The sequence below is a fragment of the Camellia sinensis genome, chromosome 2 (assembly GCF_055761805.1).
Source record: "Camellia sinensis isolate YWXY chromosome 2, ASM5576180v1, whole genome shotgun sequence".
NCBI classification, from domain to species: Eukaryota; Viridiplantae; Streptophyta; class Magnoliopsida; order Ericales; family Theaceae; genus Camellia; species Camellia sinensis.
This window is the reverse complement of record NC_138962.1, coordinates 52124150-52150019: the sequence shown is the minus strand read 5'-3', so window position 1 is coordinate 52150019 and position 25870 is coordinate 52124150. Positions and strand designations below refer to the sequence as shown.

At 38.3% G+C, this 25870-nt stretch overlaps 1 protein-coding gene across 1 annotated transcript in view; it reads left to right on the top strand.

Annotated features, from left to right (window-relative positions):
- Nucleotides 1-25537, top strand: part of LOC114273455 (uncharacterized) — a 91976-nt gene extending 66439 nt beyond the window's left edge. Inside the window, exons 2-6 of the mRNA XM_082909442.1 lie at nt 12218-12280; nt 13085-13193; nt 13293-13437; nt 24861-24903; nt 25257-25537. Coding sequence (XP_082765568.1) covers nt 12218-12280; nt 13085-13193; nt 13293-13437; nt 24861-24903; nt 25257-25454 — 558 coding nt within the window. The 3' untranslated portion in view covers nt 25455-25537. The remainder of the gene's footprint in view (nt 1-12217; nt 12281-13084; nt 13194-13292; nt 13438-24860; nt 24904-25256) is intronic.
- Nucleotides 25538-25870: the final 333 nt, after the last annotated feature.

The following is a 25870-nucleotide window of genomic DNA, read 5'->3' as shown; positions in this document are numbered from 1 at the left end:
TATACATGTAATACAAACAAAACAAACAAAAAGAGTCTTCAACTCTCATCATCATCCAAGCTATGTCCTTGGAGGTGGCATGCTACCTGTACCTGAGAATAATGTCCCATATAGGGTGAGCCAACGCCCAGTGGAGATATTCTAAACACAGTATGAGCAATAACTAAGACATTAGCAATTGATAAATGTTCAATTTCCATAAATCAATTCATAACCATTTCCATTTCATGACCACTGTGTTCATGTTTCATTTCATTTTCCATTTCTTATCAATTTCACAATTTGCATCAACGGCTCAGAACCTGACCAACCACTTATATGAGACAGTGACTCATATTAAACGTTTCCCATTTTACAATAGATAAACATACTAGTTGTATCAACATCTCAACAGATAAGCATACAAGTTGTATCCACATTTCAACAGATAAGCATATTAGCTATATCAACACTTCCAAAGATAAGCATAAGAGCTGTATCGACACTTCCATAGATAAGCATATAAGCTATATCAACACGTTAACTGACAAGCATATGAGCTGTATCAGTGGAGTCCATCCCCTATCTCCTCCCAAACAACATCCGGTTTAGAGGTCCATTCCCTATCTTCCCCTAAACCGTGGAGTACATCCCCTATCTCCTCCCACACACACAACGTAGATACACATAGGTCATATACACAATCAATCAATATATAACGTTAATGTATTCTATCAACCGTCATACTCTATGACATATCCAATTGATTAGTTTTAGTTTGCCTAATCATCATGCATTGTCTACAACAATCAAAACTACCTTCCACCGGTAGCCCAAGCAATTATTCCTAAACAGATAATAAAAGCTCCAACAGATAAAATATCAATGTTTTCAAAAGTGAGCGATTAATAAATCTAACTCCACTATTCTGCTATATAATGAGCCAATTTCATTATTCCCAACTCAATTCCATATAACCACAATTTTTCCAAATTAATCATACCAATTAATTTATACTACCAATTAGGGTTTTCTACCCCATTTCCCAATATTGACCCAATGGTTTATATATCAACAACCAACAACGATGTCATTGTTTGGAAACCCACAATACACATTTTAGAATCAAAATAACAAAACCATCTTTTAACATTTTGAAACCCTAAGTCCCAAAATTACCCAACTTCAACACTTTATCAAAACAACCAAAAATCTATGTCAAAGACCATAAGAGTGAGTAGGAATTCCTACCTCAAAAGTTAACACCCAACAAATAAGATGAAGAAAATGGAAATGCTCCAAATCCCGAAATTCTTGGATCAAAAGATAGCCCTCGACGATCAACAACTTTTTTTGTAAACGCCAAAGGTGAGGAAACAATCTTACTAGATCAATACCTAGAGAGAGGGCAAGGTTCTAAAGAGAGAGGCTCTCAAAAACATTTTTGGGAAAGTAAGAGAGGGAGAGAGAGAGTAAAAAATGATTCAAAAATATCCAGCTGCCCTCTGTTATACGACATTCCTGCTCGAGCAGAAAACACAACACTCGAGCATCAAGAACAAAAAACTAGGTCCGCTTGAGCGTAAGAAGGCCCGCTCGAGCGCCAAGACACAAGAATAAAGTACATCCGCTCGAGCGCGAAAACCAGTCCGCTCGAGCATAGATTTTCATCTCCCAGAACTTTTCAGAAAAAGAACTACCCGCTCGAGCTCCAACAAGCCCGCTCGAGCATGACATGCTCGAGCGCAGTAAACTCCCTCGAGCATAGAAAACATACCTGCAGAAGTTTTTGCAGGGACACGAAATACTAAAAGGGTGTAAACCACGCTCTAGCGCAAAATGACCCGCTCGAGCGGACCATACAAAAACTGGGCAACAACAATGGGAGCCAAAGCTTTACCAACCTGTGACAACCAAGCCCAACACAACCTATAACTCAAACAAATGGAATCAAAGGATGACAACAAGGTAGATACAACTACCTACACCACGGAACCAAAGTCCGAAATACAACGGATACAGAAAGGGAGAACCGGGATCGCTATAGAGGTCTTTTTCGAGGATCTTGTTAGTTTGCCACCACATCGAGAGGTGGAGTTTTCCATTGATTTGGTGCCCGGCACGGCGCCGATTTTCATGGCACCTTATCGTTTTGCCCCAACCGAGTTGAGTGAGTTGAAGATTCAACTCCAGGAGTTGCTAGATAAGGGCTTCGTTCGCCCTAGTACGTCACCGTGGAGAGCACCGGCCCTCTTTGCTAAAAATAAAGATGGTGCCTTGAGACTTTGTATCGATTACCGAAAATTGAATCGGGCTACGGTTAAGAATAAGTACCCTATGCCCCGTATAGATGATCTGTTTGACCAGTTGAAGGGGTCCCGTTGTTTCTCTAAGATAGATTTGAGATCGAGCTACCACCAGCTGAGGGTCAGGGAGGAGGATATTCCGAAGACGGCATTCCGTACGCGGTATGGCCACTATAAGTTTCTGGTGATGCCTTTTGGGCTCACCAATGCACCGACAGTGTTTATGGATTTGATAAACTAGATATTCCGGGAATTCTTAGATCGTTTTGTAGTCGTTTTCGTGGACGACATTATGATTTATTCACCTTCGGAGGAGGAGCACGAGGAACACTTGAGAGTGGTTCTTGAGTTGCTTAGAGCCCATAAGCTGTATGCCAAGTTTGGAAAGTGTGAGTTCTGGCTAAGAGAGGTTAAATTCTTAGGCCATGTAGTCTCCGGGGAAGGGGTGTCTGTTGATACATCCAAGATAGAGGCAGTGCAGGATTGGGCACAGCCTAAGAGTGTTTTTGAGATCCGCAGTTTTCTGGGGTTAGCTGGGTATTACTGCCGGTTTGTGAAAGATTTCTCTAGACTAGCTTCGCCGTTGACTAGATTGACGCGAAAAGGGTTCAAATTGGTATGGAGTGAGACTTGTGAAAAGTCGTTCCAAGAGTTGAAGGTTAGACTTACCACCGCTCCGGTGTTGGTTATTCCGGAGAGAGGTTTGGGTTATGTGGTGTATTGTGATGTTTCACGAGAAGGTTTGGGTTGTGTGTTGATGCAAGAGGGGAAAGTGGTAGCCTATGGCTCGCGGCAGTTGAAAGTACACGAGAGGAATTACCCTACACATGACCTAGAGTTAGCAACTGTGATTTTTGCCTTGAAAATTTGGAGGCACTACCTTTATAGTGAGAGATTCAAGGTGTTCTCGGATCATAAGAGTCTGAAATATTTGTTTACACAGAAGGACTTGAACTTGAGGCAGAGGAGACGGATGAAGTTCATTGAGGATTATGACTTCGAGTTGCACTATCATCCGGGAAAGGCCAATGTTGTGGCCGATGCCCTTAGTAGGAAATCCATTAGCGATGTAACTTGTATAGCCATCCGGGAATGGGAAATGTTGGGTGCCCTTGGCGAGTTTGATTTACTTCTGGGTGAATCTGTTGAGTCTGCGGCTTTGTTTTCTGTAGTTGTACAGCCTACACTTGTGAATCGAGTGTTAGAGGCACAGGGAGGTGACCTTGAGGTAGAATTCCTCCGAGAGAAGATCTCTAGCGGGAAGACTGAGAAGGGTTTGACTGTGTATCCCGACCTGAGTGTGAGATACCGAGACCGTTTGTTTGTGTCGGAGTCTTGCCGAGAGGAGGTACTCTGAGAGTTTCACCATTCACGCCTTGCGGTGCATCCGAAAGGCACTAAGATGTATCGTGATTTGGGTCGCCAGTTTTGGTGGCGAGGTATGAAGAAGGATGTGGAAATTTTCGTATCGAAGTGCCTTACTTGTCAGCAAGTGAAGGCCGAACATCAGAGGCTAGCGGGTTTGTTGCAACCTTTGCCTATTGTCGAGTGGAAATGGGAGCATGTCATGATGGACTTCGTTGTAGGTCTTCCGAGGACTCAGCGGGATAGTGATGCTATTTGGGTGGTTGTAGACCGGTTGACTAAGTCGGCGCACTTTATCCCTATGCGCGTGAGAGACTCGGTAGATCATCTTGCCGATTTATATATTCGGGACATAGTGAGGTTGCACGGGGTCCTAGTGTCGATCATCTCAGATAGAGATTCGCGTTTTACTGCTAGACTGTGGCAGAGTTTGCAGAGTGCCTTGGGCACTAGGTTGACCTTTAGCACGGCTTATCATCCTCAGACTGACGGGCAGTCCGAGCGTACAATTCAAATCCTCGAGGATATGCTTCGAGGTTGTGTTCATGATTTTAGTGGGTCATGGGAGAGGCATTTGCCCTTAGTGGAGTTTGCCTACAACAACAGTTTCCAGTCGAGTATCGGTATGGCACCGTTTGAGGCCTTGTATGGCCGACCTTGTAGGTCTCCAGTGTGTTGGGCCGAGGTGGGTGATGCACCTTTGTTGGGCTCGGAGTTGGTGAGGAAAACGACGGAGAAAGTTGAGCTTATCCATATGAGGCTTGTTACAGCCTAGAGTCGTCAGAAGAGTTATGCCGACCGTAGGAGGAGGCCTTTGGCATTTCAGGTGGGTGATCATGTCTTCTTGAAAATATCACCTAGGCGGGGTTTGATGAGATTTGGAAAGAGTGGAAAGTTGTCCCTTCGGTTTATTGGTCCCTTTGAGATCCTTGAAAAGATTGGGGAGGTTGCCTATCGTTTAGCTTTACCGCCACAGTTGTCTGGGGTATATGACGTGTTTTATGTTAGTATGCTTCGGAAGTACGAGCCGGATCCATCGCATGTATTGGATTGGACCAACTTAGAGGTAGATGAGGATGCCTCGTATGAGGAGAGACCGGTACGGGTCTTGGATAGGCGAGATCAGGTCTTGTGAGGCAAGACGATACCTTTGGTGAAAGTTTTGTGGAAGCATCACGGAGTGGAAGAAGCCACTTAGGAACGTGAGTTAGAGGCCTGTGAGAAATATCCGGACTTGTTCATTAATGTTTAACCTTGTATTGGGAATTTTGTTGTATTGATAAACTTTAAGAGCATTGAATATGTCTTAAGTTGTAAAACATTGTATATGTTTCGGTTTATGGAAATATTATGGAACTTGCCTTGAAATGGAAGTTTGTTTTAACATTGCATATGTTAATTCGGTTTTAGAAATGCAAATATATTGATTGGCATTGAATATGTAATTGAATGGTGAAATATGTGTTGAAATTGGTAAATTTCAAAGGAATGCATGTTAATAATGCTTATTGGAGAATATGTTGAAATTGGCCCCTTGAGAAGGGATGGAATGATCGGTAATGGGTCAGGGTGATGGATATTGAATTGTAATATTGTTGAGAATTGAGAAATCTTATTGTTGAAACTTATTTACCTAATTTCGGGAACGAAATTCCTTAAGGGGGGGAGGTTATAGTGATCCCGGTTTTCCCTTTCTTTGTTTATTGTACTCCAGACTTGATTCCGTGAGTGTGTGGCTATCTTATTCTTATTTCTATCCTTTACTCTTTATATTTGAGTCTTGGGTTGTGTTGGGCAGGGTGGGAACTGGTTGGCTGTGTTTAGAAACCAAAAGTTGATGCCCAGGTTTTGGCCTTCACGCTCGAGCGGGCCCTTTGATTTTGCTTCTCCGCTCAAGCGGGCATTTTGACGCTTGAGTGTGATTTTCCATCTCCTAGTATTTTTTTCTCTGCAGGTCATCGGACGCTCGAGCGGGCCCCTTTGATTTTGCTCCTCCACTCGAGCGGGGATTCTGACGCACGAGCGGGGACCATGGTCTGCAAAACTTCTAGTAGTGTGCGATCGATGCTCGAGTGGTGCTTTTCATACTCGAGCGTGAGTTTGTGTCTGACGCTTGAGCGGGGAGTTCCACGCTCAAGCGGGGCGACTTTTATATCAGTCCGAAAAATGACTTTTTGGATCACTTTTCTTTGATTCTTTCTCTCTCTAATTTTTCAAAACCTCCATTGGAGAACTCCTCACTTTAAACTTCAACTTCTCTCTAGGGTTTGATCTAGTTTGAGTGATCTCCTACCTTAGTGTCTTTGTAAAAAGTGTAGAGCTTGGCTTGGGCTACATTTTCATCCGAAAATCTTGGAGTTTGAAGCACTTCGAAATTCTTCATCTTCTCCTTTGAGCTCCGAATTTGAGGTAGGGATTACTACTCATATTTATGGCCTTTGACATAAGCTTGTAGTCATTTTGATTTAATGTTGTGTTTGGGAAAGTTTTGGAGTTTGGGTTTCAAACCTTAAAATGTGTAAAGAGGGGTTTTTGTTCCATTGAACTATATATATGTATTTGGGCCTTACAATGAAATTATTGAGGTCTATTGATGATATTTGGAACTTTGGGTCTATATTGAGAAAAAGGAGAAAATACCTTAGTTGGGATTAATTGGGTCATTTGTGAAACTAATGACATTTATTATGAGATAATGAAATTGGGATGGAAATGATGAAATTGGCTTAAGATGATACCGAATGGTGGAGTTGGATTTATTAATCGCTCACTTTTTGAAAATGTTGATAATTTATCTGTTGATACATTTATTATCTGTTTAGAAATAATTGCTTTGGGCTATCGGTGGAGGATAGTCTTGATTGTTGTAGACACAACATGATGATTAGGTGAATTAAAACTAATCGATTGAATATGTCATTGAATATGACGATTGGAATAATACATCAAATATGTTTATTGATTGATCATGCATATGATAATTGTTTATATACATTGTATTGTGCGAGAGGAGATAGGGGATGTACTCCACGGTTTGGGAGGAGATAGGGGATAGAGTCTTAAACCAGATATTATTTGGGAGGAGATAGGGGATGGACTCCATTGATACAGCACAAAAATGTGTATCTATTGTGAAGTATGGAAGTGTTTTAATATGATATTGATAAAGCAAATATGTGTATCTATTGCGAAGTATGGAAGTGTTTTGATATGAGTTGTTATCTCATCTGAAATGGAAGTATTGTTGTTATGGCTTGTAATCTCATTTAATTGTTTGGCCAGGTTCTGAGCCATGTTTATGAATTGAAAATTGGTTAAGTAAAGGAAAGTAAAATGAAACATGAACATATTTGTCATGGAATTGGATTGTATTGAAAGTTGGTTAACCAGTGTTAACATTTATCGAATGCTTATGTTTTAGTTATTGCTCATATTATGTTTAGCATATCTCTGCTGGGCGTTGGCTCACCCTATATGGGACATTATTTTCAGGTGCAGGTGATATGCCACTTCCAAGGACGTAGCTTGGGAGGTTGTGGAAGCTGAAGGCTTCCTTTTGGTGATTATTTTGTGTATTACATGTATATCAAGCCAAGGGCTTATTTTGTGTAAAGAATTAGAACTCTATTTTTTTGTTGAACCAAGTGTTGACTTGAAAAGTTGTAAGCCTATAGGGCATTTACTTTTGATGTCAACATGTAATACTTTTGTAATGAATACTCTGATAAATAGAATTATGCTTTATTCTCTTAAGTTCATGGATGTCATGAATGTATGATTTATGGGTTTATTTTGAGGGTGTTACAAGATAGGTCAAATAATTCATTTAAGTTAGGAACAAAACAAAACAAAACAATTTTTAATGATTAGGTGAATGACAAGTTAGCGTAAATCTAATTTTAAACCAAAATTTAATATCACAAGTGAATCTTAATTCATTATTACGTAAATCTTATAACATAAGATAAATTATAATTTTTAAACTTCACAAAACATGAAAAAATTACTATATTGACAAATGTAATTTACCACTATCATATGATAAATTAAATTTACGAAACTCATAAGATGAAATGTATTTATATTTTATCATAAATATATTTTTTGTGATTTATTTTTTAATTTTTACCTCTTAAATTATGACATATATTTGTTATTAAGAACTTAGAACACACAATTAATGACATAAGAATAAAAAAAAATTCTCTTATATGTAACTATGATAAAAATGAATAAAATTTAATTAATTCTAAATTATTTTTGCTATATATTGTAGAGATTTTTTTTAGATTATTATTTAATTTTAAAAATTAATTTTTCATTATTTATTTATACCTGTGCATAGCACGGGTAATTATGCTAGTACTATATAAGGAAAATGGGATTTCTAACTCACAAGCCTTGCGGGAGCTTCAATATCCTAATCTTGATTTTCTAATTTTTTGATTAAAAAAAAAAAAAAAAAACTCAACATTTATTGATTTCTCCCAACCCACAAGTCTTTTTTACTTCTCTCATATTTACTGTTGCACCCTTTTTAACTTCTCCCATACAGTATGGTTAGTGATGAGATTGTTAAATTATTTTTTACAAAAAATCTTAAAAAAAATACTTTGGATATTTAAAAAATATCTAAAACAAATATACATTCTTATTAAAAAATAATAGGTTGCCATTGCGAAAAAAAAAAGAAAAAAAAATTACACTGTGCATTTCATTAATAATGCTAAAAAAATGTGCTAAGTGTTTGTGTAAAAGCTTGATACGTGTCCACTCTCAAATTATCAAGTGAATATAGATGAAACCAAAGAACTCAGCTTTAATGGCTAACAAATATTAGAAGCCCAGCCATTGAAACCTAACAACTATTAATTAATAGAATTCAACAATTGAAATGTCTTAAATTACATCTCTTTATCTTCTCAAATGTCCTTTTTTTTTGGGTTCGTACATTTATTCTAATATTGATAGAGAATTGAGCATGAGGAAGAATGAGAGACATTAAAATTATATATTGAGTTATATAATTGTTGTAATGAAAAATAAAGGTTGTCTTCCCCTTCTACAACGATTTATCTAGTTATACCTCCAATTAAAACGTCAGGTGTGCTTCTACATCATCATTGAACGTTCCTTTCTTTTTTTAGATACTTTGTCTCACAATTATTTGTGTTTTTTATTATGAAATTTATTACATTTGTGTTCGCCAAAGCTATTAGATGGATCTAATGCAAGAAATGCAGACTATTTCAATGTCATTATCGGGATTAGAAGTACAAAAAACATACACAAAAAGTATATGAATAGACAAGATTTTACAAAATTTGTTTGTGAATATTACTTCTTGTAAACCCTATAATTCATTTATTTTTTGTATTATATTTTATGTTTGGTTTTTATACTTTTTTTTTTCTATAGTTTTCTTTGTTTTCTTTAAAGCTTTATTTTTAAAAAATTAATAAATAAATGAATAAATCATTTTCTATTTCAAACAATTTCATTTTTGTTTTTATTTTTTCTTAAAGTAGTTTTAGTTTTGGACAATTACTTACTTTTTTTTTTCTTTCTATATATCGTAATTTTGTGCATTTTAAGTGTATGATATTTTCACCAATACACTTAGAGATGTACTATGAAAGAAGTATCATGTGTAAATCAAGTAAGACTTCTTGAAAATCCTATAATTCATTTAGTTTTTGTGTTATATTTTATGTTTGGTTTCTGTATTTTTTTTTTAATATAGTTTTCTTTGTTTTCTTTAAAAGTTTATTTTTTAAAATAAATAAATAAATAAATAAATAAATAAATCATTTTCTATTTCAAACAATTTTATTTTTGTTTTTATTTTTTATTTTTTTCCTAAAGTAGTTTTAGTTTTGGGCAATCGCTTACTTCTTCTTCTTTTTTTTCTATTTTTTCTATATATTGTAATTTTGTGTATTTTAAGTATATGATGTTTTCACTAATGCACTCGGAGATGCACTATGAAAGAATATCATATCAAAATCAAGCAAGAAGAAAATAAATAAATAAAACAATACGATGAATGTGAAGTAAAGATCAAAGATCAAAACTCCAAACTCCCAAAGCAAGCAAGTAGAATATAATGTTTAACAATAGACACTTGAAAATTTACAACAAATTTCACTACAAGAAATTGCACTTTTGGCGACTACTTTTGGCAACGACGTCAATTTTTCATGGCCAAAAGTATATTTTTGGCGACACAGTGATCAATGTCGTTGGTAAAAGTATATCTTTACCGACGTAATTTGTTGCTGTCGCTAAAATGGCATAACATTATTTTAGCGCCAAATTTTTTGGTTGGCGCCAAAATTTCAAAACTTTTACCTACGAGGCTTATGTTTTAGCAACACAATGAGTGTTGCTATTAGTTTGCTTACTTTTGGCGACGACAAGTTGGCGTGGGCAAAGAGTTAACCATTTAGCGACGATGACACTATTCGTTGGTAAAAGTTTTGCTAGTGGAATGATGTGATTTAGTGATTTGTGTTTTTGATTATAATTTTTGAAAGAGTTTTAAATATTTTAGTTACTGAATTGTAAAATTAAAATGATCATTGAATTAGATCACAAAATGAACCCATTGAGCCCAAACACACTCTTAAGTGGAGATGACTAATTTGAGATAATTTAAACTTTTTCAAAGAATATGGTTAGATTATCAATTTCAATATGTTTGTTTTTATTTTCAGAAACTAGTTTCAAATTTTTTTTCCTAAAAAACTAAAAAAAAAATTGGGTGAAAAAAAAAACTTATTATTTTTGTATATTTTTATCTTTTAGGTCATAAATACTTTTTAAAATTTTAAAAATATAATTTTGATTTTTATTGCTTTCAAATTATTTTTAATTTTTTCAAAAAAAAACAAATCTAAATTTTTTTTTTGATTTTTTTAAAATCTTTTAGGTCATTAATACTTTTTAAAATTTTAAAAATATAATTTTGATTTTTATTGCTCTGAAATTATTTTTAATTTTTTTTAAAAAAAACAAATCTAAAAATTGTTTTGAATATTTTATTTTATTTTATTTATTTTTTTGGGGTGATCTGCTGATCGGCGGAGGACATTTCCCTTTTAAAATTCCATCTTTTTTTTTTGTCACTACAACAAAATTGGATTTTTACGACTTCACATCAACGACATACAGTAAATGTAAGCTGTGGTTTCTCACTTTTATGACTTGCTTTTTTTGCATGTCGTAAATAATTTCCCAACCATGACATGTCTATTGCGTAAGTCGTGAATGCTAATAACGATGATTTTTTTACGGCTTGCAATGTTAACCGTAAATAATAAAACATTTTTGTGACATACATATGGCATGCCGTTAATACATTAACTATAAACGGCATGCATACAGCAGCCATTAAAAATATTGAATATTCCACAACACACAAAAATTCAATCGTTAAAAATTATACTTTTTATGACACACAAAATGCTAACCGTTTAAAATATTATATTTTTACGACACATAATTTATGCCGTGAATGGTACAACTGAAAATTAAAAAAGTGCCAAAATGAGATACATGTGGCGCCAATGACCAAAAATATATTAGAATTTTTTTTTTTTTTTATCAAATTGTTTGGCTTCTAATTGGGTTAAGGAAGATAGAAAGTTGTATTCGGATAAAACTAGGAGAGAGGGAGAAGAGAGAGGGTTCGAACCCTCATGTCTCTGCAAAAACTCTTCAAACCCCTACCCTCTCTCTCCATCAGACCCCAAATCCCAAACCCCCCTCTCTCTTTTTTTTCATCTCTTTGCAAAAACTCTTCAAAACCCTCACTCTCTCTCTTTATCAGACCCCAAATCCCAAACCCAAACCCCAATCGGCATAACAACAAGTGAGAAGGAGAAGATGGACAAAGAAAATACACACAGACGGAGCTCTGAGCTAGAAGAAAAGAACGAAGAAAGAGAAGTAACGATGGAGGGAGAAGACAGCTGAGAGGAGACAGAAGAGACGAACGCACGCGAAGAAGAACACTTCCACCATTCAATCAGGTTTGTAGGTTCAAACTAGGGTTTTGATTTGGGGATTTTCACTGAAAAATCAAGGTTTTGATTGAGCAACTCCAAAATTATGTAAAATTAGAGAACCTTAAGGAACTCTAGGTTCTTGAATTAATTTTGAAAGCATGCGACTGTATTGTTTTAGATTGTGAATTTATTCTTTTTTTTATATACTTCTTGAATCTGAGTTGGGAAAAATATGTTCAATGTCAATTGCGTATTGTGAAATTGGGTTCTTTAATGGGTTGAACACAAATTTTTTTTTAAAAAAATTTGTTAATCTAAAACAATTGTTGTTCTGTTACAAAAATTAGGATCCTTTAACTTAGTCGTGATTGTATAAAATAAAAAATTAAAAAAAAAATTTCTTGAATCTAAAATTAGAGAACCCTAAGGGATTCCAGGTTCTTGAACTAGATCTAGGAAGGAATTGAACTGGGAATAGGTTTATCGATTTTGTTTGATAACGCTAACTGATATTTGGCATTCTTATTCTCTTTCTAATGGTAAGCTTTAGATTTTCAGCTAAGTTATCATAAATTCAATGAGTCTCAAAGAGAACAAGCAGTTCTGAAGAGATTGCAACAGGTGAAATTGTGGCCCAAATCTATGATGCAGGAACACCAGGCATAAGTGATCCTGGTATGGAATTGCTGAGCATGTTATAATTTTCTGTTTGTTTGTGATGAGAAGAACTGAATGTTCTCCTTTGGAAAAATGACGGCTGTCATGTCAATCTCTACTTGACTGCATTACATTTGAATCCTTATTGTTAGCTTGTAAGGTTTACATCACAGTATTAGAGCATATATATACACCTCCATATGCTATCATGGACTTTACCACACTTCATTCCCGCACACATTAATCCTACACTCTTTGTTGATGTAATTTTTTATTTTTATTTTTTATGGTTATATTTGATTGTTCGACTGATTTGGTCACCCAAGTCTGCTAATATAGCGCACAAATATAGCAGGGGAAGACAACTGTTTGTAATTTCCACACACTCGTACACTTTAATTTATTTTCTTCTTTTATTTTGGTTTACTAAATTTTATATTGTGATAACTGACAATCAATTTGGTATTTTCTCTAGTTCACATAGATTGAAAGCATGCAATGCTCCTTTTGAATAAACCAAATCTCTTAAGATGTAGGATCCCATAAACAATCACAATTTTCATTCTAATAGTTTTTTAAATAATCTTTTTGCAATAATATGACCTTAAAATTGTAAATTCAAAAATATTGCTAACTTTAATTTGTAATGTGTCCTCTAAAGGTTTGAAAGGAACTCAGATTTTAGTCGAGATGACAGTATAATTGGATGCTTCATGGGTTAATTAATTGATATGGACATAAACAATGTATTTTGGAAACTTTATGTAGGTTAAGTTATGTGTGGATGAAAATATTCCTGCTATTCCTATCCCTGGTCCTTCTACTTTTGTTGCTGCACTTTCTGCCTCAGGGTTGGCTACTGACGAGTTTACATTTGGTAAGTTGCTCATGAATTCGACACCCTTAGTGTTGGCAACAATTTGGTGATAGTGGTAGGGTAGTAGCTAATATCATATGTATTGTTGGTTGTCTGTAGTTGGATTTCTGCCCAAACATGCCGGATCAAGGAAGGAGAGGTTGATTGTATCTGCAAAGGAAGTAGCAACACAGATATTCTATGTTCCTCCTCATAAGCTTCATCAATTTATTGAAGAGGCTTCTTCTATTTTTGGTGACTGTAGGTAAATATTTGAGGAAGATCTTTATCATATCTTAGGATAATAATAGGAGTTTTCATGTCTTTGGGTATGTGCCACATCAACAAAAACAAAAAAAAATCTTAATTTGTGTTTCCTTTCGTATGATTTTTTGAGATAGTCGCAGACCATTTTTTTTTCTTCTATGTATATAAGTTTTAAAGAGTAGCAGAATACATATTCATCATATCTTTGATACATATAGTGGTTATAGCGATCCCGGTTTTCCCTTTGTGTATCTGTTGTATTCTGGACTTTGGTTCCGTGGAGCTAGTAGTTGTATCTACCTTGTTGTCGTTCTTTGATTCCATTTGTTTGAGTTATAGGTTGTGTTGGGCTTGGTTGTTACAGGTGGTAGAGCTTTGACTCCCATTGTTGTTGCCCAATTTTTGTCTAGTTCGCTCGAGCGGGTCATTCTATGCTCGAGCGTGGTTTACACCCTTCCAGTATTTCGTGTCCCTGCAAAAACTTCTGCAGGTGTGTTTTCTACGCTCGAGCGGGTCACGCTCGAGCGGGTAGTTCTTTTTCTAAAAAGTTCTGGGAGATGAAAATCTACGCTCGAGCGAACTGGTTTTCACGATCGAGCAGATGTACTTTATTCTTGTGTCTTGGCGCTCGAGCGGGCTTTCTTGCGCTCGAGCGGACCTAGTTTTTGTTCTTGACGCTCGAGCGTTGTGTTGTCTGCTAAAGCAGGAATGTCGTATATCAGTTGGTTGTGGGGCATTTTTAAGTCAGTTTCTCTCATTCTCTCTCTCTCTTACTTTTCCGAAAAGGCCATTAGAGAGCACCTCACTCTAAAACTCAAACTTCTCTCTAAGTATTGATCTAGTAGGAGTTGTTTCCTCACCATTGGCCTTTGTAAAAGTTGGGTTGATCGTCGAGGGCTACATTTTGATCTGAGAAACTTGTGATTTGGAGCAACTTCGTTTTCGTCATCTTCTTCGTTGGGTGTCATCTTTTGAGGTAGGGATTCCTACTCACTCTTATGGTCTTTGACATAGATTTTGGTTGTTTGATAAAGTGTTGAAGTTGGGTAATTTTGAGACTTAGGGTTTCAAAATGTTAAAAGAGGGTTTTGTTATTTTGATTCTAAAATGTGTATTGTGGGTTTCAAAACAATGATATTGTTGTTGGTTGTTGATATATAGACCATTGGGTCAATATTGAGAAATGGGGTAGAAAACCCTAATTGGTTGTATAAATTAATTGGTATGATTAATTTGGGAAAATTGTGGTTATATGGAATTGAGTTGGAAATAATGAAATTGACTCATTATATAGTAGAATAGTGGAGTTGGATTTATTAATCGCTCACTTTTGAAAACATTGATATTTTATCTATTAGAGCTTTTATTATCTATTTAGAAATAATTGCTTGGGCTACCGGTGGAGGGTAGTTTTGATTGTTGTAGACAATGCATGATGATTAGGCAAACTAAAACTAATCAACTGGATATGTCATAGAGTATGACGGTTGATAGAATACATCAACGTTATATATTGATTGATTGTGTATATGACCTATGTGTATATATACGTTGTGTGTGTGGGAGGAGATAGGGGATGTACTCCACGGTTTAGGGGAAGATAGGGGATGGACCTCTAAATCGGATATTGTTTGGGAGGAGATAGGAGATGTACTCTACGGTTTAGGGGAAGATAGGGGATGGACCTCTAAACCGGATGTTATTTGGGAGGAGATAGGGGATGGACTCCACTGATACAGCTCATATGCTTGTCAGTTAACGTGTTGATATAGCTTATATGCTTATCTATGGAAGTGTTGATACAACACATATGCTTATCTGTTGAAATGTGGATACAGCTTGTATGCTTATCTGTTGAGATGTTGATACCACTAGTATGCTTATCTATTGTAAAATGGAAACATTTAATATGAGTCACTGTCTCATATAAGTGGTTGGCCAGGTTCTGAGCCGTTGATGTAAATTGTGAAATTGATAAGAAATGGAAACTGAAATGAAACTTGAACATAGTGGTCATGAAATAGAAATGGGTTATGAATTGGTTTATGGAAATTGAACGTTTATCAATTGCTAATGTCTTAGTTATTGCTCATACTGTGTTTAGCATATCCCTACTGGGCGTAGGCTCACCCTTTATGGGACATTATTTTCAGGTACAGGTAGTATGCTACCTCCAAGGACATAGCTTGGATGATGATGAGAGTTGAAGACTCTTTTTGTTTATTTTGTTTGTATTACATGTATATCAAGCCAAGGGCTTATTTTGTATAGAGTTAGCACTCTTCTTTTGTGTAACCAGGTGTTGATTTGGAAAGCTGTAAGCCCATAGGGCATTTGCTTTTGTTGTTAATATGTAATACAGTTGTAAGAATTACTCTGATGAATAGAAATGGTTGGTTTCTTTAATATCAATGCATGTCTAAAGTGATGGGTTAGTGATTAGGATCACAATGGGTTTGTCTCGCTTGATAGGGACTTAGATGTAGTGTTATGTGCTTATATGATAACATGTTTATGTGACTATGTGGGTATGGAATGTAGTTTCTAGGATGTTGATTGGATCCTTGGGTTTCTGGGAGTCTTGTTGGAAAAGCACTTGATCAATGCTGTTTCTAACCGGAACTCTATTAACGCCTCGGGACTATCATTATCCAGAAATGAAATTCGTAATTGCTTATGTGATTATGTGCTTACGTGGAGTGAATTGCAGTTGTCCATGCATTAGGACGTGAGTGTTATAGCTTCGGCACATTTGTGAATGTGCTAATAGTCTTGGTCACCTTTATTAGGATGTCAGGACGAGGACGTGGTAGGCGTGGTAGGCAGGAGATGCCTTTACCAGATGATATTCCGGCACAGTAGGAGGGAGTTAGTCAGGCCAATGTGGCCGAGCCAGCGGGTCAGCAGGCTATGAGTGCCTTGGCCCGAGGGATAGCAGGAGCTTTGGGTATTCTCAGAGCAGGGAATCAGGAACAGGCCCACGCAGCTGAGGCACGGCCTTCCTTCTTGAAGAGGGAATTCTTCCGGTCCAATCTGGACGAGTTTGTTGGGGATCCGAAGGAGCCACTTAAGGCTGACGAGTGGTTGGAACAGATGGAGAAGACGTTCGAGATGCTTGGCATCGAGGACGGGGCTTTAAAGGTGACCTTGGCATCCTTCCAACTGAAGGGAGATGCGGGTCAATGGTGGAAATACGAGAAGGGCAGAGTTGGGTGTGCATGGAAGGCTTTTGTGAATACCTTCCAGGAGAAGTTTTTATCTTTAGCTGCTAGGGAGAAGCTGAGGGAGCAGTTTTGCCAGCTTAAACAGCAGGGCCTGTCAGTGGCCGAGTTTGAGGCTACTTTTACTAGTCTGTCCAGGTTTGCACCTGAACTTGTGGCATCCGAGGAACGTTGTTGCTTCGAGTTTGAGCGGAAGTTGAGGCGTGGACTCAAACTGAGAGTTGGAGGGTCCTTTATCCGAGAATACAGACGTTTGGTTGATGTTGCAGCTCATATGGAGATTATGATGCAGGAGGAGGATAAACGGCAGAGAGGCTCCAAGAGGAGCCAAGATGGTCAGAGTAACGGCAAGTGACAGAGGGGTTCTAACCCTCAGCAGTCTCAGGGTGGTTTGGCTACATTGACCTTTCCAGTGCCAAGTGTGGGCTCTGGGAGAGGTAGTCAGGGAGGCTTGACTTGTTTTACGTGTGGCTAGCTGGGTTATAAGTCTTCGGTTTGCCCGCAGAAGGGAGGGTGTCAGCGAGCTGCTTCTTTTTCAGCTAGACCTCAGGGCCAGAGTCAGGGCAGGGGCTAGCCTTTGTCTTGCTATCAGTGTGGTCAGCCTGGGCACCTGAAGAGGTATTGCCCACAGTTGACTGCCACTTCAGGAGCGTCTGGTTCTAGGCAGACGCAGAGTTATCAGCCAGCTCAGTCTGTGCAGGCCTCGAGGGCCAATCCGGGAGCTTCGTTATCCTAGTCAGTGCAGCAGTCTTTTGCTCCTAGAGGTGAGCAGGTGGATCAGGGGCCTACTGGGTGCATGTATGCTGTTACCGCACAGGACCTAGTACCGGCTCCATCAGTAGTGAGAGGTACCTTTCTGTTTTGCAACTCGGTTGCTAGTGTATTGATTGATACGGGTGCATCTCATTCTTTTGTATCTGCTGCATTCGCATCTGTGTTGGAGTTGGAGTTCGCACTGTTAGCATCTCCTATTTGTGTTGTATCACCTGTTGGGGGTGAATTGATTTTGAAACATGGATGTAGAGGTTGTGATATAGAGGTCGCCGACCATAGGCTTCCTTTTCCTTTTGTTGTCATGCCCATGAAAGGTTTTGATGTTATTTTGGGTATGGACTGGCTATCATCATACCGGGCTGTTATTGATTGCTACCGCCAGAGGGTCACAGTATGTACCTTGAGCAGGGAGTGTTTCCATTTCTTGGGGGATCGGGTTGGTAGTGTGTTGCCACCGATGTATGATCCGCGAGGGCAGAATAAACTTAGTGGTCTACTTGCTAGCTTTATGAGTGGTGAGTGTGATGAGACCCATATAGTATTGTCGAGGGTGGTTTGTGAGTATTCGAATGTTTTTCCTGAGGATCTCGTTAGTTTGCCACCTCATCGAGAGATAGAGTTCTCTATTGATTTAGTGCCTGGCACAGCGCTGATTTCTATGGCACCTTATTGTTTTGCCCCAGCCGAGTTGAGTGAGTTGAAGATTCAGCTCCAGGAATTGCTAGATAAGGGTTTTGTTCGCCCTAGTGTTTCGCCGTGGGGAGCATCGACCCTCTTTGTTAAAAAAAAAAGATGGTGCCTTGAGATTGTTTATCGACTACCGAAAGTTGAATCGGGCTACGGTTAAGAATAAGTACCCTATGCCCCGTATAGATGATTTGTTTGACCAGTTGAAGGGTTCCCGTTGTTTCTCTAAGATAGACTTGAGATCGGGTTACCACCAGTTGAGGGTCAGGGAGGAGGATATTCCTAAGACGGCATTCTGTAGGCGGTATGGCCATTATGAGTTTCTGGTAATGCCATTCGGGCTTACCAATGCACCAGTAGTTTTTATGGACTTGATGAACCGGATCTTTAAGAAATTCCTAGATCGCTTTGTAGTCATTTTCGTGGACGACATTCTTATCTATTCGCCTTCTGAGGAGGAGCACGAGGAACACTTGAGAGTGGTGCTGGAATTGCTTAGAGCCCATAGGTTGTATGCCAAGTTTGGGAAGTGTGAGTTCTGGCTATGAGAGGTCAAATTCTTAGGCCATGTGGTATCCGGGGAAGGGGTGTCTGTTGATACATCCAAGGTAGAGGCAGTGCAAGATTAGGCACAACCTAAGAGTGTGTTTGAGATCCGTAGTTTTCTGGGGTTAGCTGGGTATTACCGTCGGTTTGTGAAAGATTTCTCCAGGCTAGCTTCGCCGCTGACTAGATTGACGCGGAAAGGGGTCAAGTTTGTGTGGAGTGAGACTTGCGAAAAGTCGTTCTAGGAGTTGAAAGTTAGATTGACCACCGCTCCGGTTTTGATTATTCCGGAGAGAGGGTTGGGTTATACGATTTATTGTGATGCCTCACGAGAGGGTTTGGGTGGTGTGTTGATGCAAGAGGGGAAAGTGGTAGCTTATGGCTCAAGTCAGTTGAAAATACACGAGAAGAATTACCCTACACACGACCTAGAGTTAGCAGCAGTGATCTTCGCCTTGAAGATTTGGAGGCACTACCTTTATGGTGAGAGGCTCGAGGTGTTCTCGGACCACAAGAGTTTGAAGTATCTGTTTACACAGAGAGACTTGAATTTGAGGCAGAGGAGATGGATGGAGTTCATTGAGGACTATGATTTTGAGTTGCACTATCACCTGGGAAAGGCCAATGTTGTGGCCGATGCCCTTAGTAGGAAACCCATTAGTGATGTAGCTTGTATAGCCATCCGGGAATGGGAGATGTTGGGTGCACTTGGCGAGTCTGATTTGCTTCTGGGCGAATCTATTGAGGCTGCAGCCTTGTTTTCTGTTGTTGCGCAGCCTACACTTGTGACTCGAGTGTTAGAGGCACAGAGAGGTGACCTTGAGGTAGATTCCCTCCGAGAGAAGATCTCCAGTGGGAAGGTTGAGAAGTGTTTGACAGTGTATCCCGACCAGAGTGTGAGATACCGAGGCCGTTTGTTTGTGCCGGAGTCTTGCTGAGAGGAAGTACTCCGAGAGTTCCATCATTCATGCCTTGCGGTGCATCCGGGAGGCACTAAGATGTATTGGGATTTGGGTTGCCAGTTTTGGTAGCGGGGTATGAAGAGAGATGTGGTAATTCTCGTGTCTAAGTGCCTTATTTGTCAGTAAGTGAAGGCCGAGCAGCAGAGGCCAGCGGGTTTGTTGCAACCCTTGCCTATTGCTGAGTGGAAGTGGGAGCATATCACTATGGACTTCGTTCTAAGTCTTTCGAGGACTCAGCAGGGTAGTGATGCCATTTGGGTGGTTGTAGATCGGTTGACTAAGTCGGCGCACTTCATTACTATGCGCGTGAAAGATTCGGTAGATCAGCTCGCCGACTTGTATATTCGGGACATAGTGAGATTGCACGGGGTCCCAGTGATGATCGTCTCAGATAGAGATCCTCATTTTACTGCTAGGTTGTGGCAGAGTTTGCAGAGTGCCTTGGGCACTAAGTTGACCTTTAGTACGATTTATCATCCTCAAACTGACGGGCAGTCTGAGCGTACTATTCAGATCCTTGAGGATATGGTTCGAGGTTGTGTCCTTGACTTTAGTGGGACGTGGGGGAGGCACTTGCCCTTGGGGGAGTTTGCCTACAACAACAGTTTTCAGTCTAGCATCGGTATGGCACCATTTGAGGCTTTGTATGGCCGACCGTGTAGGTCTCCAGTGTGTTGGGCCGAGGTGGGTGATGCACCTTTGTTGGGTTTGGAGTTGGTTAGGGAGACGACGGAGAAAGTTGAGCTTATCCGTAGGAGGCTTGTTACAGCCCACAGTCGCCAAAAGAGTTATGCTGACCGTAGGAGGAGGCCTTTGGCGTTTGAGGTAGGTGATCATGTTTTCTTGAAAATATCACCTAGGCGAGGTTTGATGAGGTTTGGGAAGAGTGGGAAGTTATCCCCTCGGTTTATTAGTCCCTTTGAGATCTTTGAGAAGATTGGGGAGGTTGCTTATCGTTTAGCTTTACCACTGCAGTTGTCCGGAGTGCATGACGTGTTTCATGTGAGTATGCTTCGGAAGTATGAGCCGGATCCGTCGCATGTGTTAGATTGGACCGACTTAGAGGTAGATGGGGATGTCTCATATGAAGAAAGACCGGTTCGGGTCTTGGATAGACGGGATCAAGTCCTGCGTGGCAAGACCATTCCTTTGGTAAAGGTTTTGTGGAAACATCATGGAGCGGAGGAAGCCACTTGGGAACGTGAGTTGGAAGTCCATGAGAAATATCCGGACTTGTTTGTTGATGTGTAACCATGCATTGGTAATTTTGTAATATCGTTGAACTTTAAGAGCATTATATATGTCTTAAGTTGTAAAACATTGTGGATGTTTTGGTTAATGGAAATTTGTTATAACATTGCATGTGTTCAATGTATTGTAGAAATGGAGATATATGATATAAAATTGTGAAACATGTATGTAGAAATTATTGAATTTCGGAAAAGCATGTTGTTGATACATATTGAGATATGTGGTGAATTGCCTCTTGAATAGAGATGGAAAGACCGGTAATGGGTCGAGTTGTTAAATTTCGCATTGTAATAATGTTGGGAATTGCGAAAATCTTGTTTTTGAAAAACCTTTATTTAATTTCGGGAACGAAATTCTTTAAGGGGGGAAGGTTATAGCGATCTCGATTTTCCCTTTGTGTATCTGTTGTATTCTGGACTTTGGTTCCGTGGAGCTGGTAGTTGTATCTACCTTGTTGTCATCCTTTGATTCCATTTGTTTGAGTTATAGGTTGTGTTGGGCTTGGTTGTTACAGGTTGGTAGAGCTTTGGCTGCCATTGTTGTTGCCCAGTTTTTGTCTGGTCCGCTCGAGCGGGTCATTCTGCGCTCGAGCGTGGTTTACACCCTTCCAGCATTTCATGTCCCTGCAAAAACTTTTGCAGGTGTGTTTTCTACGCTTGAGCGGGTGTACTGCGCTCGAGCGGGTCGCGCTCGAGCGGTCTTGTTAGAGCTCGAGCGGGTAGTTCTTTTTCTGAAAAGTTCTGGGAGATGAAAATCTACGCTCGAACGGATTGGTTTTCGCGCTCAAGCGGAGGTACTGTATTCTTGTGTCTTGGCGCTCGAGCGGGCTTTCTTGCGCTTGAGCGGACCTAGTTTTTGTTCTTGACGCTCGAGCGTTGTGTTGTTTGCTCGAGCGGGAATGTCGTATATTAGTTGGTTGTGGGGCATTTTTAAGTCACTTTCTCTCATTCTCTCTCTCTCTTACTTTTCCGAAAAGGCCATTAGAGAGCACCTTACTCTGAAACTCAAACTTCTCTCTAAGTATTGATCTCGTAGGAGTTGTTTCCTCACCATTGGCCTTTGTAAAAGTTGGGTTGATCGTCGAGGGCTACATTTTGATCCGAGAAACTTGTGATTTGGAGCAACTTCGTTTTCGTCATCTTCTTCGTTGGGTGTCATCTTTTGAGGTAGGGATTCCTACTTACTCTTATGGTCTTTGACATAGATTTTGGTTGTTTTGATAAAGTGTTGAAGTTGGGTAATTTTGGGACTTAGGGTTTCAAAATGTTAAAAGAGGGTTTTGTTATTTTGATTCTAAAATGTGTATTGTGGGTTTCAAAATAATGATATTGTTGTTGGTTGTTGATATATAGACCATTGGGTCAATATTGGGAAATGGGGTAGAAAACCCTAATTGGTTGTATAAATTAATTGGTATGATTAATTTGGGAAAATTGTGGTTATATGGAATTGAGTTGGAAATAATGAAATTGACTCATTATATAGTAGAATAGTGGAGTTGGATTTATTAATCGTTCACTTTTGAAAACATTGATATTTTATCTGTTAGAGCTTTTGTTATCTGTTTAGAAATAATTGCTTGGGCTACCGGTGGAGGGTAGTTTTGATTGTTGTAGACAATGCATGATGATTAGGCAAACTAAAACTAATCAATTGGATATGTCATAGAGTATGACGGTTGATAGAATACATCAACGTTATGTATTGATTGATTGTGTATATGACCTATGTGTATATATACGTTGTATGTGTGAGAGGAGATAGGGGATGTACTCCACGGTTTAAGGGAAGATAGGGGATGGACCTCTAAACCGGATGTTGTTTGGGAGGAGATAGGGGATGTACTCCACAGTTTAGGGGATGATAGGGGATGGACCTCTAAACCGGATGTTGTTTGGGAGGAGATAAGGGATGGACTCCACTGATACAGCTCATATGCTTATCAGTTAACGTGTTGATATAGCTTATATGCTTATCTATGGAAGTGTTGATATAGCTCATATGTTTATCTATTGAAATGTGGATACAGCTTGTATGCTTATCTGTTGAGATGTTGATACAACTAGTATGTTTATCTATTGTAAAATGGGAAACGTTTAATATGAGTCACTGTCTCATATAAGTGGTTGGCCAGGTTCTGAGCCGTTGATGTAAATTGTGAAATTGATAAGAAATGGAAACTGAAATGAAACATAAACATAGTGGTCATGAAATGGAAATGAGTTATGAATTGATTTATGAAAATTGAACATTTATCAATTGCTAATGTCTTAGTTATTGCTCATACTGTGTTTAGCATATCTCTACTAGGCGTTGGCTCACCCTTTATGGGACATTATTTTCAGGTACATGTAGTATGCCACCTCCAAGGACATAGCTTGGATGATGATGAGAGTTGAAGACTCTTTTTATTTATTTTGTTTGTATTACATGTATATCAAGCCAAGGGCTTATTTTGTATAGAGTTAGCACTCTTCTTTTGTGTAACCAGGTGTTGACTTGGAAAGCTGTAAGCCCATAGGGCATTTGCTTTTGTTGTTAACATGTAATACAGTTGTAAGAATTACTCTGATGAATAGAAATGGTTGGTTTCTTTTATATCAATGCATGTCTAAAGTGATGGGTTTTATGTATTATTTTGAGGGCATTACATATAGTGTATCATAGAACAAGCAAATGGCAATTCTTTTGATTAAATGTATATTGAGAATATTTATCAGCCGAATACATTTTCTTTAAAATCTTTTTGTTGACTTGAATACACTTTGAAAAATAGTAGAGGGACTAGAAAATTCTTTTTAATATAAAAAATTTATGTTACAGTATCTCTGATATGATTTAAGTTTCATTTTAAAATGTTTTCATTGGGTATTTATGTCTTGGATGACTACTAAATTAGTTACATAAAAAATGGGGATGTGTGTGAACTTATCATGTCAGCTTGTTAAGCATATGCCATGGTCTTGCCCTTTCTTGTTCTTAATCTAGTAAGAGATGGACATGTCTAGGTCTAGTCTAGTTTGTTTCAGAGGGCAAGCTTCTTTTTTCTTTGAACATTGGCATTACAGTGTTACGTTCTATGTGTTCTTTAGGCATTTTGTTTTGTTCTTGTAGTTCTAAGAGATCACAACTCTGTGCAACACATGAAGGATTGCTGAGAAGTAATCATCATTTTCTTGGATCAAGCAACACTAAAGTATTGTGAATTTAATTTTGAGAACTATTTCAAGCAAACTATATCTATTAACACTGTAAAAATTCATTTACTATATCTATTCAGAGATATCACTTGATAAGGATTGGTAAGCTTATTAGTTGACTCTTTGCTTTGGTCCTTCATTTACTTTGATGTATTTTCATCTTTTAAGTACCTGGATTAATGAATGTTCTCTAGTATTCCAGGTACAGTTGGAAAAATGACGTTGGAAACTGTTGGTATTGGGACAAATGTTTGCATGAAAGAATTAGATATTCAACCAAATTAAATGAAGTTTGTATATGTTGCTGGGGTTGTGCACACAAATCCATTCACCATTTATGTCTATAAGCTCTATCAAAAGCTAGATTCTTCATTGTTTTATAGGCCCTTGCTTAGTTCCTCATCAATTCAAGCCACATCCTTCTTGACCTTCTTGACATCTTTGTGTTGCCTTGTGTTAAAGTTAAATCACTTATTACATCAAAATAAGAAGGAATAAAAGTCAATCCTAATAAGTTTTCACTATAATGCAGTTGCAGTCATAACTCACTCGAGAACTGTATAAATGTGTTGTCATAGATTCCCCAGGGCACCGCACTGGGGCAGGAGGCGGGAAGAAGGGTCTAACTAAATAAATTTTGGTTTATAAATTTAATTTTATTGGCAGTGCAAGATTTTGGCTCCTATGTTTTCTATATATTCCTATCATTTCTTCTTTATTTAACCAAAAGATGCACGCTGCCTGAGGATTGGTTATGACCATTGTTTTGATGTGTTGCAGACAATGTGCCATAGCTCGAGAGATGACAAAAATACATGAAGAGGTGGGTTTGTATTTTAAGTTATTTGCTATAGTTTCTCTTCTCTTTGATAATTGTTATTGGTTGCACATGGTTTTTCTAGAAATTCACTATGTTGCTGGTTATATACCCTGCAAATCTAGGATGCATTTATGAAGTCAATGGTTTCTCCCAATTGACACCCTTCAGAATATTTAGTCCCATATTTTACTTGACTATAATACTACAATGATAGTCTTTTAATGACTTAGACGCGTTAGTATGCTGTGACAATCATGGTTTGTAAGTGGATAAACATGTTTTCACTGCTGGTCATGTCAGCATGTCTGCGGGTGTTGTTCTCTTTTGATTTACTAATATAGATCATGCCTTTATAGTTTTGGTGTGGAACTTTGGAAGAAGCCAAAGGAGCATTCTTGACTCGCCAACCAAAAGGAGAAATCACATTCTTGATTGAAGGAAAGGCAAATTGTGTGGTGGAAGCTCCATCCGTGTCTCAGCTTGAGAATGAACTGAGAGAGTTGATCTCTGGAGGGCAATGTCTTTCTTCGGTATTGGATTTTTTTTGTTTGTAGTGTATATTTAAATCTGTTAAGAGTTGAAACTAATGGTTGCATTTGCAGGGTCACTTGCTGGCATCCTTCCCACTATATGTATCATTTCACAAGAATATGAAGGAAATTGATGTAGTGATACTCATTTTGGACTTTTATTGGTCATTAGGAACTTATAATAACTACTAGTGTATAAGTGCTTCTATGAGTTTGCAAAGGGGTATTGTTTGTGAAACCAAAATGTTACTTAATCTTATCTGTTCTATGAGTAAGAACAGATTAGGCTAGGTAAAGTTTAAACTTATGGCATAATTGGAGGGGCTGATTAAATCTAAGGAGAAAGGAATGTGCAATGTGGTATCATGCTTGCCATATAAAACTTCCCCTTCATTTTTCACTACTTCCACGTTACACATCACTCCAGAAGCACTTATTTA